The 19834-nt window shown below is 46.3% G+C and overlaps 1 protein-coding gene across 3 annotated transcripts; it reads left to right on the forward strand.

The window, feature by feature from the left end:
- Window positions 1–6224: 6224 nt before the first annotated feature.
- LOC149361253 (uncharacterized) lies at window positions 6225–8189 on the forward strand. 3 transcript variants are annotated; one of them, XM_089569484.1, is made up of 3 exons: window positions 6225–6236; window positions 7710–7791; window positions 7840–8189. In XM_089569484.1, the coding sequence occupies exons 1-3, from the start codon at window positions 6225–6227 to the stop codon at window positions 8187–8189; spliced, it is 444 nt and encodes a 147-aa protein (XP_089425610.1). The 3 variants fall into 3 exon arrangements, with proteins under 3 accessions (XP_089425610.1, XP_089425609.1, XP_089425608.1); XM_089569483.1 differs by having other exon boundaries at window positions 7710–7764; window positions 7807–8189; XM_089569482.1 differs by having other exon boundaries at window positions 7710–8189.
- Window positions 8190–19834: the final 11645 nt, after the last annotated feature.

A 19834-nucleotide genomic window follows, 5' to 3' on the forward strand; every position in this document is an offset into this window, starting at 1 on the left:
CCTAGTCAAGACTTCAACTACGACCCGTCGAGCTCGGAGACTGCTTCGGTGCCGAAGGAGAGATGTGCGCTGAGAATTCAGCGACATAACTCAGTGACAAGCAATGCTTTCCCATTTACGCATCATAAGGGTTGCTTAGCTTCCCCATAATTTTTTAAAGCTCTACCGTTGGTTACCAATTTTTTTTAAAATTAACTGATCACCAGTAAGCGACTGCAGGAAAATATAATTTAAATAACCGGAATGTTACCGTTTCAAAAAAATAAGCGGTTAATCAGAAAATTTCAAGATTTCAAGGTGACCAGATTTTACTTAATTATAACCTACAGAATGTTAGTTAATGGTGCGTTAAATGGGGGATGGAACTAAACGCTGACAAGACAGTATTCATGCGGGTTACTAATAAAAGAAACAGTCATTCCTTTTCATATATTCTTCCCACACGGCACCTTTCAGAAGTAAAAAATACGAGTACCTAGGAGTAACCCTAACGAATAATCTTAGTTGGAATAAACGTATTGAAACCATATGGTCTTCTTCGTTTCGCAATCTCTGTGTTCTTAGGCACAAGTTAAAACAAGCTCCCCCTAACGTTAAGCAATTGGCATATTACACCATGATTAGACCAAAACATGAGTATGCATGCACTGTTTAGGATCCTCACACAAAGACTAACATTAATGCCCTTGAAAGAATTCAGCGCCGAGCTGTTCGGTTTATATTTTCTAAATATCGCACCGCTGACTCACCATCTCCTCTGTTGCTTCAAAATAATATACGGTCCCTTGAAACTCGGCGTAGAATACTAAGTGTAAGACTTCTCTTTCTATTGAAAAATAACAAACTGTCAATGGCTCCCGATTTGTATCTCCACCCGATAACGTCCACGTCAACAAGAAATAGGCACACTGAATCGTTAAAACCTTACTTTGCCAGAACTAACATATTCAAATTTTCTTTTTTTCCCCGCACCATTACCGAGTGGAATCAGTTACCTCCATCATCAACAGTTGACATTGATGCCATTGAACAGGCCGTTCATTTAATTGTTTTTGTTTCATGACTTGCCTTGTACTTTTGTTTGTAGTTTTTGTATTGTGCTTATTGTGCCCCTCCTGCCAGTGCCCTTCACTGGGCCTAGAGTATGCTCTAAAAAAAATAAATTAATACAAGTAATCAGTCCCAACTGTAAGGCGTTATTTACAACTCCGCCTTGAACGGGGATCATTGGTGCGCAATGCTAACGGTGGCTCACAAAAAAGTCCTCAACAATAGCGAGGAATTTAGGATTAGATCAAAACAATACAAACGCTCTCCAATCCCTTGCGACCTCTCTCTCGCCTTCTAGTAGGCAAGCTTCTCCACGACCTTGCCTTTATTGTGATTCATTCATTTGAGCACTGTCGGCTGCCAGCGGCTGCCGATCGGCTTCAGATGCCACCTGGAGGGGCGCACTCGTAAACTGCGAGTGAGCCAGAATGCAAAGACTTACGTCATCGATACTCTTGTCGAACGCATCAAATCCAGACAAAGTGTAGCCTAAGTGTGCTGTCTGGAGCTTCTTCTTATCACGATAAGCCTGGTGCATAGGTTTTTGTATTGCTGAAGTCCGTCTGAAGAACCAACGTAACCAAGCTATGAAGAGGATCAGGAGGTGTCACATCTTGCTTGAACTTACGCCCAGCTGTTTTCGAAGCGTGTATAAAACGGGAATGTAGTCATGGCGCAGTTTAGAACAAAATTACAGCCGCTGTACCATGTACGGCGTTCGTCCTTCCGCGGGCGAAGCTTTCCCAGTTTTCAAAAAGCACTGTGTGTGTTCGCTTCTTGGAAAGCATACTTGCCAATTAGAAGAAACCAGGTGCTTGACTTTTTTTTTTTTATAATCTCTAAGGAAGCCTTTTTTTTTACGTGCCAAACGAGCACTGGAAGGCAGAGCTGTCCCGCTCAGATACGAAAAACCAGATTCGGAAGTAGAACCGGCAAGAGCGGCGGCAGAAGCCAATGAGCTCTTTGAATGTCTGCACATCGAACCAACCCCAGGCCGATTTCTAGCAATAAATGTCTTCAACAACACCAAGACGCAAAACCCGCCTCTTCTGCTGGCCGTTGAGTCAAGCTAGGCGGTGGTGGACTCGGGGCGCCGTTGTAATTGACTACGAACACCGCATAGAAGAACGGATCAGTATAATGGAAAAGGAGTCACCAGCTGGGCTGAAAGCTCTTCGAATAACTTGGAAATAGAGCTGGAAAGATGAAATGTCAGGAATCAAAATTTTTGTAAATTCTAACGCTAGCCTCGGTGGGTCGTTTGAAAGCGTTGAATTTTTCTATTGTTGCTTAAAATGTAGTCCCTAATGCCCACATATGCACAACTGATCTTTCTCCACTTTAAACTCATAGATCGCTGGGAATCCTCATACCACTCCCGGTGCAGTGCTGCAGCCATTAAATAAGTGCAACTCACTGAGCAGATAGGTCATTCGAATACAGCCACTGATGGTGCATGTAAGGCCCAGGTTTCTCTCCGCGAGCAACCCTTCACGACTACTCTTTGGTCTATGGTCTGTGGGTGTTTAACGTCAAAAGCAACTCGAGCTATGAGGGATGCCATAGAAGGGGTCCGGGAATTTCGACCGCCTGGGGTTCTCTGACGTTCATTGACATCACACAGTACACGGGCCCCCAGTACTTCGCCTCTATCGAAATTCAACCGCCGCGGCCGGGATCTAACCCGCGTCTCTCCGGTCAGCAACCGAGCACCATAACCACTAAGCCACCGCGGCGGCTTCCTCACGATTAGTCATTAATTTAAGTGCTACCATTCAAGATGGACAGTTTGCTCACAATCCGGTGGCCAGGGTACCGCCGGCCACGTCGGATAGGCTGCGATGATGTCACAAGGTTCCCACGCGTGACGGCGGTTGCCATTTCCGCTTGCACAAATGCCTGTAATACTAACGCAGTGAAAGTAACTGTAGAGTTATCACTTCGTAACGCGAGATTTAGCGACAGGTGTTAAGATATTTATATTTTACAATACGTTCAGGCGGATAACATGAGAGCGACTCTATATCTGCATATCTCTAAGGCGGTTTTACTTTCTCATGCACAGTCATTTTTCGAGTAATTCTCTTCTACATCCCACTGCTCTCGGCCCGCGGCACCAACAGTGAGCCACTCCTCGGGCGGCGCATTTTCCACCGTATGCCTCAGATGGACTGTGCGACATTCCTCCGCTCTATCCGTTCTCTCCCTCCGTTTTCCACAGTAAGCACCCTTCGGATAGTTTCAGCGGTAAACACCCTCTCGTTACCCATTCTTACGTTCTCAACGTACCGTCCTCCGTCCACGGTAACCCTACTCGGCCTCCTTCCAGGGAACAACCCGGCTGTAGCGCCTTACGCTCTCGCCATGCCCTCGTCTTTTCAGTGTAACCATCCTCCGCATGGGGGTAGCTTCTCTGTCGCCACAGTCTCCACCTTCAATAGGACACCCTCCGAGTGGTTCCCATGGCAACGATCTCATCGGCTACATCAACTTCTGTGACTTCTACGACTACAACGCAAAACACAGGAAGGGGCACGTAACAGCAGTCACCGCGATATTAACGTGAATCTACTCCGGCCCGACCAAATCTTGATTCAACGTCGGGTCGCACCATAGTGCTGGCCAAGTGGTTTGAATATCGCATGCCGGAAGAGCGGGGTTCGATCCCCCAATTTTTTTTTCGTTGCTCCTATAAAAGTATGAAATACAACACAACAGAAAGACCAGCAACGCTTTGCCATGCTTAAAGCCAGTTCAAGATAATTGCGACGGAGATAAAAGTCTGGTACCCGCCAGGGACACAATAGGCAAAAGCTTTCCCCTCTGCTGTTGCTCGGCTTTTCTGGGTCGAAACGTTTAGTAAAGTGGGTGCTTGACCCCACTTTGTGTCGACGGCAAAAAATTTGCACAACGGCGGCCTATGGCGGGTGTTTTCCTTGCTCAATAATAATAAAACATCATCATCATCTAACCGTGGTTGACCCTACTTCGGGCGAGACCGTAACAAGAACGACATCTTTGAGGCATATTGCGGCGACTATCCCAGTTAATAGATGTTCGTCAGGTACTAGCCTGACGTCCTCGGTACTACGTAATTTGCAGCGACATGCAACCCATGCGAATATCGGGTGTTAACCCGTACCAACATACTCGCGCCTTCACACATCGTGAAATTTGAAAACCATCGCCCTTCTCAAAGTGCTAGTTTTTATAGAGTTAAAAAAAAAAACGTGCCGATGTCGAGCGCATTTTAACACGTTGAACAATGGGCCCCTTTCACGACTTTTGTTTGCAGAAATTTTTCTGCACCTGGTAAATGTGTGCTGAATAAACGATAGTTATCCTTTGTCAAAATCAAAAGTTCTGTTGAGTATGTACAGTCTTTGTCAAAAGCTTACAGCCCAGATGTTCGCTTCTAAGCCTCGCAGTGGGAGTCCTGTATTATTTGTGGCAGTCCTACCCATTGGAGGAGGCAGGCCCAGAAATCTTCTTACCCTCAGAAAATTTGGAGCGCTGGAGATCCATTACGAATCATACAGTGCGCTTCAGAAGCAAACCCTTTGGGCTCCAAACTTTTTACAAAGGCTGTACCTAGTAAAGTGAAAATCTAATCATCTTTCTTTGTAAACTAGTTCATCGAACTTCCGCTAATTCTGATTTAAACTGATCAGCCCCGTAAGAGCAACTGTCAATACCTTTGAAGTCAACAGTGAAGAAATTGTAGTGCGAAAATGCAAAGAAGCAAAATTTTCTGGTGCCTTATTTAGAGCAACAGCTGCTTAGAATTACCAGGGGACTCCAGGTCCATAGATCTATGACATCATCAACTGTTCTCTCATGTCACCAACGGTTGTCTGATGTCACTGCCAGCCAACGCCACATGATTCCACCTCTCCGGCGACGCACGTCGTCACAACGCGGAGGAGCGGAGCTGCAACCGGCGGCAGCTGTTGCGGAGGCGCAAACCTACCACTCTAGAATTTTGACCTCTCCGCCGCTGATGCACACCGGCCTGCCGTCAAGTGCAAACAGACGCAGCTCACGCTCGATAGAATGCAAAACAACGAGGACTTGGCAAACCCCAGCGGGAGGAGGCAGAAGCCGCAGTAGCAGCGACCAATCAGCCAAAACCTCCTAAAGAAGGATTGCCACTTCACGTACATTCATTAACAAGTGTGACCAGGAGCTGCGAGAAAATTAGTTTGGCAACTGTACCGAAACTATAAAGATCTACTAAAGCGGTGCCATAGGGTACATCTCTTGCTGGAATAAAAACGTACGCAAAACAGGCCTTACCTTAGCCTGTCCTTTTGTTTTTATTATTACGCTCTGGAAATTAGCAGTAAGCGCGCTACATTCACCTTTGAGTTCAGACTAGAACCTTAGAGCAGTTAAATATGAGTAAATCCCAGCTGCTCTGCCACCGAGAGTTTGTTCGATTTATTGAAAAAAGCTTGCTAGCTGTTAAAAATGAGAGCCGTATATGGCCTGTAAGTGTATACCTCTCCTCAAAACTCCTTCTAGCACTGACGGCCTATCAAACTATAGCTTCCTTCTCCTGGTGCAGTCTGAGCATTCTAACGCTCCCCGTGTTTTCCTCGAGTCGTCTCCCAGCCTCCGCAAGACGGCAAGCTGTGTATTTCTCTTCAATGCTCAACGATAGTTTATTCTTGGAGGAAGTTTGAATGACCGATAATGACTAGACTATAAGGTTCCCGCATTTAAGTTTGCTAACTTGCATGCACACTTCCCTGTTTGACCCAGTAAGCGGTTCGCGATAGTGGCCGTGTCTGCCGCAGTGTAGGCATGGCCTTAACCAAGGAAGTCCCGCGGAAGCAGAGTCCGAAGATAACTGGGCCATAGACCCAGTGCTGCAGTTAGAAACGCGAGCTCGCTCGGATGCTTTGTTTCCGCCCTTTTGCGTATGCAGAGTGCAGAGATCGCGGAAGCGCCCAGGGTAACACGGTACTGTGACAGGCTTTTGGGTTTCCCGCTTAAATCGGTTCTGCCGTCCCGTTGGGCCGGCTGCATGTGATATCGCGCCGAATACGTGACCTCCGTCGTACTGGAAGCGCGGGTTCCTCTTGCAGTTCAAGGTATAAAAGCAGGCCCGGACGGAGCAGTCAGCCATCCGCCTTCGACACGCCACCGAGAAAGCAGGAGCAGCGAAAGCCATGAACGCCTTGGTAAGCACGGTCGTAAACTTGCCGCTGAAGGAGCTGAGCTGAAAGGCTGAACGACGACATCAAGCAGCGTAATGATAATTGCATAGGGGCAACTTGTTAGGGGATGGAAGGTTTGGCTTAGCATTTAGGCGTGCTCGTGCTTAGAATACCTGTGCAATAGCAAAGAAGAAATTAAAGTTAGAATTTAAAAGAATGGTAATTTCCGGCGCTATTAGTTTGGAAACAAACAAGCAGATGGTGTAATGTAACTGCTTCGAAATGGTTGACACAGTTGAGTTGTTCTACCTTAGTGCTTTAATCAGGAATACAAAATACATTTAGCTAGCCAACATAACATGCTCGATGTTTCAAACTTGAGCTTATGCCCGGTGCAGCTGCAGCACTTTTCAGCACCGGTGGAAGCATCAACTCGTATCTGAAGCGTGTGATCTAAGTTTGTTGCAAAACTTACACTCATCCTAGTTGATGCTGCGCTTATTACTGGTGATGTAGCCATAAGTAAAAAAGACATCACTTTAGGTAGCTCAAACTTCATTCGGAAAGCCGATTATGAATCATCGCAGAGAAAGCTGTTTTCAAGTGCAACTTCATGCCAATATAATATTAGTACACACGGTGTATAATATCCGGCTCAAAAGATGCATTTTTTATCACAGCTTTTTATCCCATCGAAAACTAGTTAGGTCCTGGCACTGTTTCTGTACAATAAAAAATTCATTGCTATTCATTAATTCAGGGTACCTCATTCCCAAATCACCCTCTAGTAAAATGTCATGCAGTAGCACGTTTGAGTTTAATTGGAAAGCCGAGTCAAGCATCCTGCCTATCATTGCTCACGGCTCCCGATGACATCTGTTGAAGAGTGTTAAACATATTGTTATTTGGCGCACTACAAAAAAACTACAACTCCTTTCTCAATTGTCAAGTGGCTGCTGCTAGATTTCGAAGCTTTAGGAAAAAACTGGTTCCTTGTCTGTGCTATTCTGTTGGTATCCGAAAGCTTAGTTTTGGAGGCGACAGGTAGCGTTGAATACAATACTATATCGATGCAGAAAAAAATACTGACCTGAGACTTACCCAGATGGCTGCGCATATCCGAGTGGCGCCGCATGTATCCATTTTCAAGCAGCAGTCTTGCAACCGCAAAGCCTTGAATCCTTCTAAAAGTTACTTTTTAGATGACAAAACCATAAACAGTTCCCTGAACAACCACAGCACGTTGGTAAAAGTTGCAATTTTAACGAATTCAACCCTCGAGCTCAAGCTTTATCATTTAGAGATACAGTTTCCATAACTCAGCAGCTGTGAAGAGACAAGGAAATGGAAATGAGGCTGGCAGTTGCCGCTCACAGACGCATAAAGTGCTCTCACGAAATAAAGTAGAAATGCAGAGTGTACCGCGAACATTCACTGTGGGCCATGTTTTATCACTCATGTAGAAAGGATGACACAACTTTGAAATTGCACCCGCAGGGCACCATCGTCGTCCTTTGCGCCACCCTGGCCACTGTCATTGCCGGTGGACTTGGTGGCGGCTATGGTCTTGGATACGGCGGTCTTGGCTATGGAGGTTATGGTGGTTATGGTTTGGGCTACGGCCTAGGCTATGGCGGCGGCTACGGCGGCGGCTTTGGCTACGGCGGCGGCTACGGCGGCGGCGTGGGCCTGGGCGTCGGTGGCGTGGGCATCGGCAGCAGCGTGGCCCTCCTAAGCGGAGGCCCCGGATTCGCTAAGGCTGTGGCTGGGCCTGCCTTCCTGGTGAAGACAGTGCACCATGTCAACAAGGTCAGCCCCGGAGGAGCCCTCCTCGCTCATTCTGGCCTCGGCGGAGGATATGGTTTGGGTTACGGCGGTGGTTTTGGATATGGTGGCTACGGGGGTGGCTTTGGATATGGTGGCTACGGCGGTGGCTTTGGATACGGCGGCTACGGCGGCTACGGCTACAAAGGCTGAATGACTTGTGTGAGTGATTGCTAGTTTGCTATTAGGCCTGCCTTTGAAAGAGACACTACGGAGGCCGTGCAAGGCGCTGTTAGCCGAGGTGCTATCAGTGGTTCCTTCCCAAAGGAAGACTCAAGGTGGACGACACAGTGTAGTGCCACGACCATAAAAGCTCCCCAGTTTGGAACCTGCTCCTCGAGTGCTTCAAGGAATCCTGACATCAGCCGCTTTACTGTGGAGTTCCTATGCTTCTGTGAAAAAAAAATAAAACTGCCTTGGAGTATGAGTACGGTTTCGCACAGCTCGTTATGTTTACAATTAAGGTAGCGTACCCCTACCCCACCTACCCCATAAAATGCGCATGTGCCTCAATATGGTTTCTTGAAAATTTGAATTATCAACATAAGTGCTTGTCACTGAAATATTTCCGCGATGCAGGTTAACTGTCTTTCACCATAGCTCTGAGTAGGGTTTATATTTCCTTCTCTTATAATATTTAATTCTCGGCGCTTTCTACTGATATGATATTATTGTTCGCTTAAAGCCATTAAAGCGCCACGAGAACTGAACCTAATCATAAGAATTCGGAGTACATAAAATGAATGGAAGCTAGGAAAAGGACTTGTGCTAGGGTTAAGTGCCTTGGCTGTAGAGAATGCCGAAGTTTGAAAGCAGCAGCAAGAGAATGAAATGATGCACTGCCGATTCGGAGACGAGGAAAATTTCAACTGGTTATATTGTTCTTCCCGAGTACAAATAGGCTAGACAGCCGATACAGCACTCACTGGTTAGTTTTTTGACCCTGTGTGACATTATTTTTGGTCCATTAATGAATGTCCGTAAATAATATGTGCACGAAATCACACGTTCAACGCTCTCGAAAGTGACTTGTCAGATCTTAACAAAGCCATTTATCCGTAGATTACATGAGCGTTGCACGAACATCAGAACTCACTCTTGAGGAAGAAGGCTTAAACTTATCGTACACTGGAACAGTGTACCACTTAGAATTCCTGCCTGCTTTGAAACTGTGGCTTGCAAGTTCGCTTATTTCTTACGGCGGCCTTAGTATAACTATCATATTGAGGTAGGAAAGGGGGACATCCCGCGGGCATGACTCTAGGCATGGGCATGTGACGCGCATGTGGCTGAGGGTGAACAATAAGGTGCGATATTGCTGACTACGCCGACACATCCTTTTAACGAGATAGCATTTAGGCTGTCGTCTCAGAAAAGAATTTCCGACTTCTGTGTAAGGCAGTTCTCTAATTCGTTCATTCCCTGATTACGTCATCATAGTCACTGACTCAATTAACCAATCAGAAACCACCGCGAGATATGAAAATCCGCACAAAATTTCTAGATTGGCCACTGTATGTAACACTAAGTTATGACTTCGTCACAACCTGCCCGCCGTGCAAGATAGCAACATTACGACCGAAATGTGAGCCGAACTACCTAAAATTTCAAACGCGACTGCCACGTGCACGCCGTGGCGCCCATGAGCCCTACGGGTGCCATGGGGGAGAGCAACTTTGGTCTCGCAAACTTCACCCATCGCTGTGTTTGAAAGAGCCAGCTGCAAGGGCAGTGCCGTATCCCTTGACCCCTGCAACACTGCACCAGTAAGGGAATGAGGAGTCCCTTCGATCTATGAGTGCAACTGAGAGAGTCGTGGCGTCATCAACGCCGTGTCATCACCGATGGACCAATCGAAAAGCAGCACCAAATTTAAAAGTGTGATGTTCCTAAATCCTCATAATTTTGGAAGTAGGCTCACCAGAGAAAATGAATGAGCTCATTAGTGTATAATGCCTTAGAAAAATCTATTGGACGTTGCTCGAACATTCTACTGGGTGATAACTGATGCATGCCATTTAAGGGCCATGGAGGTTGTTCCTAGCGGGGCTTTGCGGGAAAATCACAAGAAGCGGCTAATTGTTGACATAGAGCAGGCATCCTAAAAGCTGCGCATTTTCTTCTTTGGGAATGTTGTAAAGAAGGCTTTAAAGCTTTTTTCTTCAAACCAGGGTCAATACCTCATCTTCCGCACCGACCAATTGAACATTAATGTAAAGAACACTAATCAGCATCACGCGTAAAATGCACATTCACTGGCACAGCACAGGCGCTCGGAGGGTGGTATATAAACGCGCGCCTTTAAACTTGACCTTCTTTTTTTTTTAATTAGAAATATTATAGCGCAAACAAAGACACGGGCAAGAGAGACGAAACACACACACAAGCGCTAACTGTCAACTGAATTTATTCGTCGAAAGCCACAACTTTTATAGGCCGAAGGATCGTGAGAGAAAAAATGACAAAAAAACAAAAACAAGGGTTGTGTCAGAGCCATCAAATCGCGAGCGCATGCGCGGGTAGACAAGGGCATCACACGCGCATGCGCTCGCGATTTGATGGCTCTGACACAACCCTTGTTTTTGTTTTTTTGTCATTTTTTCTCACGCGATGCCACCCCACCTATGAATGCTGAAATTTACCGCTATCTATTTGATCCTGGAATTTGTGCCATCAGTACGTGATTCGTGTTGGTGCGTAGCATCCAGCGACTGCCGGTCGCAAAAAAAAAATCCATTGGAAGTGGTCACTCAACGGGACACAAGGCTAAATCGGTGTCCGAAATAATTAACAATTTCCCAAGACTACCAGAAACATCCTATGGATACCCATGTAGTGACCTGTTTTTGGAACCAGCGAGGTGTGTGTTCACATGGGTGCAGGCGCAATCGCCCACGTCGTCACAAAACCCTTGCGCGGTCGTGTACGACCGGAGTAGGGCTGCTAAGAATAAGACGCGCGAATCTTTCGTTCGAATGCTGCTTCAGCCTTATGTGTTCGGTGCAGTAGGGGTTTGTGCCTCACTCTTCGCCAAACTGTGGACTTTGTTCTTCAAAATGAACCATGAAAGTCTGGCCACCTGCGATCTCACATGAGGGAGAGCTACTCACAACGTATCGTAAATTTTAGAACCACTTGGTTTTTCTTATTCTAATTCCTTAACTAAAGAGCATAAACGAATTATTTCGCACAATTCTTGCATTCGACACGGTACATATGAAGCGCCATACTGAGACCAAACACAGAGAAACTGTTAAGAATTGAATATGCTCGAAATGTCGCACTTTGCGCCCACCGTTGGGACAATATGCGACAGTGCACAGTGCAAAATGAGACCCTTTTCGAAATTAGGTTGTTACGTAATCTTGCAGTGAAGTTGGTTCTGTCGACATCAACGCAATCTTTTGGAGCCTATCTACATGAAAAACATTGTGTTCTGAGAAAACCCGGAAGGCACTGTCTTTTTCAATGATCTGTCATCGACTAGGCAGTTCTCCAGCCAGGCTTTCCGTGTAGCCTGGTTCTGCAATTCTTCTGGTTATCCAGCATTCTTCGCCACTTTCGTCAGTTTTAGTTTTACGGTTATTACTCTCTCACCCATTCCATGTGGAATGGACACGCGATCTGTTTCGATTCGCAGCACATAAACACAACCTTCTGGAGATGGATTACATTTAGCGGGGTTTAAAGTCCCAAAGATACTCACGCTGTAAGGCGCCATAGTGGACGGCTCCGGGAATTTCGAGCGCCTAGTGTTCTTCAACGTGCATTGACATCGCATAGTACGCCGGCCTCTGGTATTTCGCCTCCACTGAAATGCGACCACCACGGCCGGGATCGAACCCGCGTGTTTCCGGTCAGCAGTCGGGCAATATAACCACTGAGCTGCCACGGCGGTGCTTCACAGATGTATGTGGAGCATACCGAACCCAGCTTATCCCATTGTCACTGTGCTGTACAAGTAGCAGTCCTCGCTTTCTCTAAAATGTACATGCTTAGGTTGGCAAATTGCTTGGGAAATTCCTTTTCCGACATATTCCTCGAAAATCTGCTATACAGGGTGTTTGACCTAACATGAACCAAGGATTTTAAGAAAGCGGCAAACCGCAGCCCGCTGAAACTACCGATACATTGTTAGCCGTCATGTGGCGCTCGTCAGAATATTTTTTATTGCGCTTAATTAGTTAATTAACTAAGACAAATTATACAAATCTTGAATTATTTATTTTAGTGCTAAGACCATTACGTTACATTGCAGAGGAGGTTTATAAACAACCGATTCAGTTTATTGTAACATCGTATCTCCTACGGGGTCCTTTTTTCCGGCATCTAAAGAAAGCCCGCGAAACATGCAAAAATACCACGTAACTACGCTCGTGCGCAACCGAATTGCAGCGCTCTCAACGGCGTTTCGAGCAAACGGAGTGTGCCCGCTGACCATGGCGAAGTGAACGGCCGCCGCTCTTAGCAGCGGCTTGACAGTGCGTCAGCACTTTCCGCAGCGGTGCGGGACGGACGGCGGTACGGACTCTTTACTTACTGGCGACCAACAATCCTGTGGCAGTCATGACTGAGGGCGGAGCTTTACTACAGACTTAAGTTGTATCGGAGAATAGGAGTACAATGCGTAATCTGGCGCCTTTAGACCACTTGATATTAAAGAAGGGGAAAGAAAAAGTGTGGCTGCCAAATTGAGTAAATCAGCAGAAAGACAACAGAACACAGCTACCGTCTCACTGTATAGTGATATATAGAACAGGATGTTTCTTATCGTTCTTTCCAGCATTCCAGGTAGGGAGAGCATCTCAAGGTGGCATTCAGTGATTTGCACAATTAATTTGAATGAGTTATTAAGTGAGGCGCGGTAAAAAACACGTACACTTATTTTGTTTCCTGGACTTCGTCAAGCTGCGTTAGCAGCTTTTATGCAGGACACCTTCCAGAAACGTCTGGTGAATAAATCGAATTGATTGAATTGAAATACGGCTGCTAACAATTATTCACTCTGTTTAACTTGTGTTGGGGTTGTGGCTTTGCTTTCAAGTTCAAAAGTTTTCGTCATGTTTGCTCAAGATTCTTTTGGGTGCTATCGCCCAAACACTCACAAATACGCGTGTGCGTGCGTGCGTGTGTGTGTGTGTGTGTGTGTGTGTGTGTGTGTGTGTGTGTGTGTGTGTGTGTGTGTGTGTGTGTGTGTGTGCCTGTGCTTGCAGGCGTTCGTGCACCCCAAAAAAAAGGGTTCAGCAAAACAAGCTTGTACACAACTTGTAATCGTCAGCAAAACCCTCCTCGGAAATCACACTTGGTGGTCGAGTTATATTCTTGTAAGAAAGGCACTTGTTTTTCAATTCAAATTTAACTATGATTTCAAGCTGAGAAAACTTGACAACAGCGGTCAGCGATAAAGGCGACGCTAAGCGCTGGTCAATGCACTGTTGACACGGAAGGTCGTGGCTGCGTTTATTTATTCCACAGCACCTGCATTACAAGGTGTCCAAGAATCCTGCATTTGTGCACGAAGGAAACTCAGTGGTTTCACAGGGCCGTCCGAGCTGCATTCTGCGCTTGGGCAAGAGCGTATTTAGAAGCCTGCTACTGGGACCAGCAAAAAAGAAGCGAGGGCCCCCGTGGCACCATCATGCTTTTGGTGAGCCTTCGGAACAATGCACCGACTCGGCTGAGACAGAAAAAGAAAGCATAGCAGCCGCCTAAAGAAGCAAACACCCAATGAAAGACGCAGAGCATGTTCGACCACGCTGCTCTTACGACGAGTCGAGGATCCTTCAACAGCGCAAAAAAGCCGCGCAACGCTGAGAGCATCGCCCGCCGCAGCTACGGGGAGCACCAATTATAGCGGCAATAAGAAAGTGCAGGCTGTTTCCGTCGCCGGAGAGCGGCACGTGACTGGACTGGCAAGCGCCCGGAGCATCTGGTGTCGAGCCGTCCCGCACACGGCAACTATGTCGCATCGCTACGCGGTGGCTTGCGCCGCATATCAATTTGCCTTTACCGATACTCATCTCTTCCCTCCAGGCCCCCCTTACCAGTGGTGGCGCGCTGACGATTTTTTTTTTGTTCGTGCGCGCCGGGAATGCCGCCGGAAGATGATCCCGCAGCTCTGTAAGGGAAAGCTCGATGTCGTTCGCTAAAAGAGTATCCGCACCTGGTAGGACGGCGTTATCGGTTGAAAACGTGATCTTCCGTGCAGTGTTCTGGGCAGCAGGTGCGCTTCATACGTGGGCGCTAAATCTAGCTGAGAGGCACGGAAAATGAAACGGTGCCGGGTCAGAGAGAGCCATTTCTCTCTTGCATATTCCTTTCTCTTGCATTGATTCTTCCTTTCCCTCTTCCTTCTCTACAAACACTTAGTTTTTTGGCTGTCGGTACCAGCTGAAAGTTATCTCCAACAAAAATTTGCAGGCGTTATCCAGGAACACGTGTTTCTTCCGTTTCCCAATTCCTTAATGGAGCGCTTTTTTGTGTACATGCTTTATGTGAGAATGCACCGCAGAGAGACTTCTTTCACAACATAAGGCTTCTTAGCAGCATAATATCGGTATACTGAAACAGGTTCTTGGGTCGCTGTGGTAACCTACTGTGACCTAAAATATTTAGTCACTAACGAGCCGAACGAATTAGGTTGCAGATAGTAAGCTGGTTCTCTACCCTTTTTGCAGCTATCGGTTGAGAGTGTGTACTTACGTAGTCTCTGCAGCGCTTTTGCTAACTGCCTCGGTGTAGCCTCAATCAAGGAGAGCCAGTTGCTACTATCATCATATTAATCGTCATCAGCTTGACTACGCCCACTGCAGGGCAAGGGCCTCTCCATGTGTCTCCAATTAACCCTGTCCTTTGCCAGCTGAGGCCACCCTATCCCCGTGAACTTCTTAACCTCATCCACCCACCTGCTACGTTTTCCTTCTGTTGGATTCTTGTCCGTTACCCTAAAGCATCTTCCCTTCGCACTACATGCCCAGCAAAGACTCCTCCTCTCTTCCCATTGATTTCGACCAGGATGTCATTAACCCGCGCTTAATCCCTGACCCACTTCGCCCGATTCCGGACTCTTAACGTTACACGTATCACTTTTCTTTCCATACCTCGCTGCGTTGTCTTTAACTTAAGCTTAACGCTTTTCGTTGGCCTCCCCGTTTCTGCCCCATACGTGAGCACCGGTAAGATAGAGTTGCTATGGCGATCCGTAACTGAGCGCTAGGAGACTTGACCGAACGCTACCGCGGCGCCGCATTTGGATGCAAACGTCGCCATAAATTTCAGAAATGTTGATGATCAAGAAATTAATGGTAGATATTTAGAAGCTATATAACCAAAAATATCGGAGCGCGTGGCCTCCGCGATTCGTCAAGCGCTCTTGGCGAGAGCCGATGAGAGCTGGCGGCCCCAGGGGCTTTTGCGCAAAGAGCAGCCGGCAGGGCGCACTGGGCACGCGTAATTTCCGCCGAATCTCGCTCACTATCAGTGACAGCACTCCGCAAAGTGCGGCAGCCACGAGCACACCTGTTCACTCTCCAACTGTTTCTTCATGTGCATTGAAAACGCGAGAGCAAAAGGAAATTGAGGCATGCCAACTGAACGAGTTTCAATATGCAGTACTAATTTACCTTTATGCAGTTGCAATAACGCTATTACAAGCTGCAGACAATATATTGTTTTGGAGCATGTTGTCTTCACTGTTTCAGTGTTTTTCTTACTTTTGTGTAATTTGGCTGTTAAGGTGTTATCGCACAAATCTCCAGTTTTACTGAAATATGTATGTGAAGTACATCGTTGTGGATTTTCTGCGATGCAAGCAGACGAAGGTTTTCTTTATTTGTGAGGAACGAAAACAGGACAAAACAGGCAGGTAGACAACATGACGAAGCACCACTTCCAACTAGTTTTTTTAAGCGCACGAAGAATACACAATAACTTTTACCGGCAAATGCTCAGAGAATAAAGAATGAGTGAACAGAAGAACAAGCATGAACAGCAACTTCTGTTAAGGCGGAGGTTAGCTGTGTTTGAAAAACTGCGGAAAGTTATCACACTACTGCGTCAGATTATATGTATATTTGCATTATATTAAATTTTTGTACAAATTTATGCCAACACTGCCTTGTCACAGTTTTCTGGCTCATGCCAATCTGTAATTTACAATTTTTCGGCGAAACCCTTCCCAATTACAGGTAAAATGAACTGAATTGAATTGGACGGGCGCACTTGCACCATTGTGGTTCTTATATCCCCGATGTAGAAGTGACGCCTCTCTCTCTCTCTGTGTGTGTGTGTGTGTGCGCGCGCGTGTGTGTGCGTGTGTGTGCGTGTGTGCGTGCGTGCGTGCGTGCGTGTGTGTGTGTGTGTGTGTGTGTGTGTGTGTGTGTGTGTGTGTGTGCAGAATGAAACGGTCACAATTGCTACGAATATCTCGGTTTATTTAACAGCGGTTTCGGTCGACGGGCTGTCCTTCGTCAGGGTCAAAGTTTAATGGTAAAGTAAAAATATATATATTATTTAACCGTAACAATGACAGCGACGACATTCATCGAGTGCCCTACCAAAGCCAACATCATAGAATAATAAAACGGACAAGCGAGAGCAAAAAAGTGGCTGCGGCTCAACTCAGCTCAGGTTTCATATACAGAGCGAAAGCTCTGTCAGGAAGCACTACAATTATATTAGCTAGAACAAATCGCGTGATGAATCCTCTGCCAGAAGTGCAAAAGCTAGCGTCCAGAGCGCCGGTCGGCGCAGAGGCGGACGTGAGCAGAAGAGTGAATTAGGTGACACGTCACACGCCCCAAATGGCGAGGAGGAGCGGCGGAGGAGTGGCCAAAACAGCGGCGGACGTGGCCACCACGCGCGCAGCTGTGGCGTCGGTGAGTCATATGACATGACGTCATAGCCGCATGTGGCGCTCCTGTCTTTAGTGGCCAAATCTATGAGCCGGTTGACCTTTCGACTCAGCATGGGATCAGTAAGCTTTTTGTTCTAAAAATGAACTCCCGCTCACCAAACAGCTCGCGCTCTCATAAAAATGGGAACAGGAAGCGAATAATCATTCGTATGTAAGGTAAGGTAAGGTAAGGTAAGGTAAGGAAACCTGTTTTTTTGTGCGTGTATCCACTCGCAGTCAGCTGGAATATAGTTTATATGTCTTTTGCTGTGGACCTATCGCTACCGGTGCAAGGCAAAAGGAACACTCATATTGCAACGCTTAAGAATAAATGAATAAAGGAGGAATATTGCTCCAAGATCAGTTTAAGGAATTCGCTGCATTGACATTTCCTTTTAGCTCTGATCTCCTCCACACTACTTGAAAGCTCGTCGCTATATTTTTCTTCTGTATCCGAAGTGCATAAACTAAAATAAATGAAAGCTGCCCACTCCACTGTGGTTATAAACTGGTGCGTTATATGTGGGATGTCGCCTGTGGGATGACGCTTGGCGAATTATTTCGAACTGTCACTTTTGGAAAGGTAACTTTGGCAATTCACTCCTCTTTGGAAGCCCAAAGCGAGAAACTAACTTGAAAGGGAGCGCTAGACACAACAAATACAAATAATTCGAGCAATCAAATATGCTCCAGCCTTTTATTACTGGTGACTGGCCGATAGCAGAGTATGCACATGGTTGGCAGTGTGACCACGCTGTGCCAAGTGTGATGGCGCATCGAACCCGGAAGCCAACCTTTATGCTCTCTGTACAAGCTGCATTAATATAATTTATGCATGAAAACACCTGTCTGAAGCTGCTCGATACCTGTGGCAAAAGGCATCCGCATTCACAAAGCACTGCCGTTTTCACAGAGCAGCCCTTGTCTCTGTGTCGTATTGAGCGGAAAATCGCGCTCCACAGAGCAGTCTCTCTCAAGGGTTGGAAGCACGAAGCGTGCACGGCTTGTCCCGAGGTGCGTACTGATGACCGTGGCGCAGGGCTTATTTCCCTGATTTTGAATGTCTCACGTCAATATTGTGAGCATTACTTTTGGTGCGGAAATGTTGCTTTTGCATGTCGTAGAGTGAATATTTAACAAGGATATTCTGTCGCGCTCAGTAGATGACTTGCGCAATGCAATGAGCGCTCGTTCGACGGCACTAAGGTGCGCATTGACAGATACCAAGTTGTGAAAATGATTTCCTAGAATGGTAAAATGGCGTCCGTCAAACGCTCGAGGCAGTTGGACGACATAGTTTGATTTATTTCCGTTACTACCTCCATTTCGCGAGCACATTGAGTATAAAAGTGACTGCCTATGGCGACGCAGTGGAGTCTGTTCACCTGTCATGCGTAAAAATAACACCTGAGAGGCTTGAAATACAAGTCAGGCAACTCCTTGAGAGAAAAAAACGCTTTCTTGCTCGTACAGAAACGCGAACAAGACCTCTCTATACGCGTACTTATAGCCGAGATCTGCTATGTAGTCTGCTTTCTTGGGATTCATTAATGTTCTAAAACCCTAATAAAATCCATGTGTTTTTTCTACCGTGCCTAATAGTACGGGCTTTAGTTATTTACTTGCTTCAACTCGCCTCTTCCCCCGCTACCCAAGCATACATATCGAGATTGATGGAATATGTATCAATTCTGCCCGTCCGATATAATCTTCGATAGATGCAGATAAGTGCTATTACTTAAGGAGAGAATTTTACAAGCTCTTACTGAAAATTCACGAGGAGGGCAGTATCTGTAATACTTGGGGCGCAATTCTTTGTATCAGGCGACTCACAAGCTAACTACGTGCATTGTCCGGATTAATCTTTGTAGCCTTGTTTTTTTTCATTTCATTTATTTACCTTAAAGGCCCCTTTCGGGGTATTACATAAGGGGTGGGTTAATCAAAAATTGGTACATTTTTCACGATGACATATGAAGTTCAATGTTGGCGTTGAAGAGTGACGGGCAGGTGATAGCAGCAGCGGAGTGGGAGAGGCCGTTCCAGTCTGACGCGGCTCGTGGAAAGAAGGAGGTGGAAAAGGTTACGGTACGGGCACGTGGACGAGTAACTTGAAGGGGGTGACCAGTGCGATGTGATATGCGCGGCGGAGGTGCGCAAATGTATGGTTCATGGCCGAGTGAGCTGTAATAAAATTTATGAAAAAGAGATAGGGTTGCGACGCGACGACGGCAAGAAAGACTTCGTAAGTTGGACAGTGATTTCAGGGATGACACACTGACTTCGTATGAATATTGGGAGTGAATGAGACGGGCGGCGCGATTTTGCACGGCTTCAAGTGCATCGATTAGATATGCTTGATGGGGGCTCCAAATGGGGGATGCGTATTCTAGTTTTGGTCTTACCAATGATGTGTAAGCGAGTAATTTTACCTCTTTTGTTGCGTGACGTAAATGGCGCTTCAGATATCCAAGGGTTCTGTTTGCAGATGAAATAACATTAGTAACATGTTCCCGCCAAGTTAGATCATGACAAACAGTGATACCTAAGTATTTATATGAATGAATGTGCTCTATTGGATTGTTAGAAATTCTATAGGAAAAGGACAACGGATTAAGCCTGCGGTGAAACGAAATAAGCTTGCATTTGTTAGGGTTAAGTGTCATTAGCCAATCATCGCACCATTTTTCAATGCGGTTAAGATCATCCTGAAGGGCTTTTTGGTCGGAAGTGTTAGTTATTGAGTGGTAGATAACGCAGTCGTCGGCGAATAAACGGATATTGTATGATAGATGTTCTGGCAAGTCATTTATGTATATTAAGAAGAAAAGAGGACCTAGGACCGAGCCCTGAGGTACGCCTGAGGTTACGGGGGCAGAAGGAGATGACTGGTTGTTAATAGCAA

This window comes from Amblyomma mixtum, chromosome 2 (assembly GCF_055824585.1).
Source record: "Amblyomma mixtum isolate Tamu chromosome 2, ASM5582458v1, whole genome shotgun sequence".
NCBI classification, from domain to species: domain Eukaryota; kingdom Metazoa; phylum Arthropoda; class Arachnida; order Ixodida; family Ixodidae; genus Amblyomma; species Amblyomma mixtum.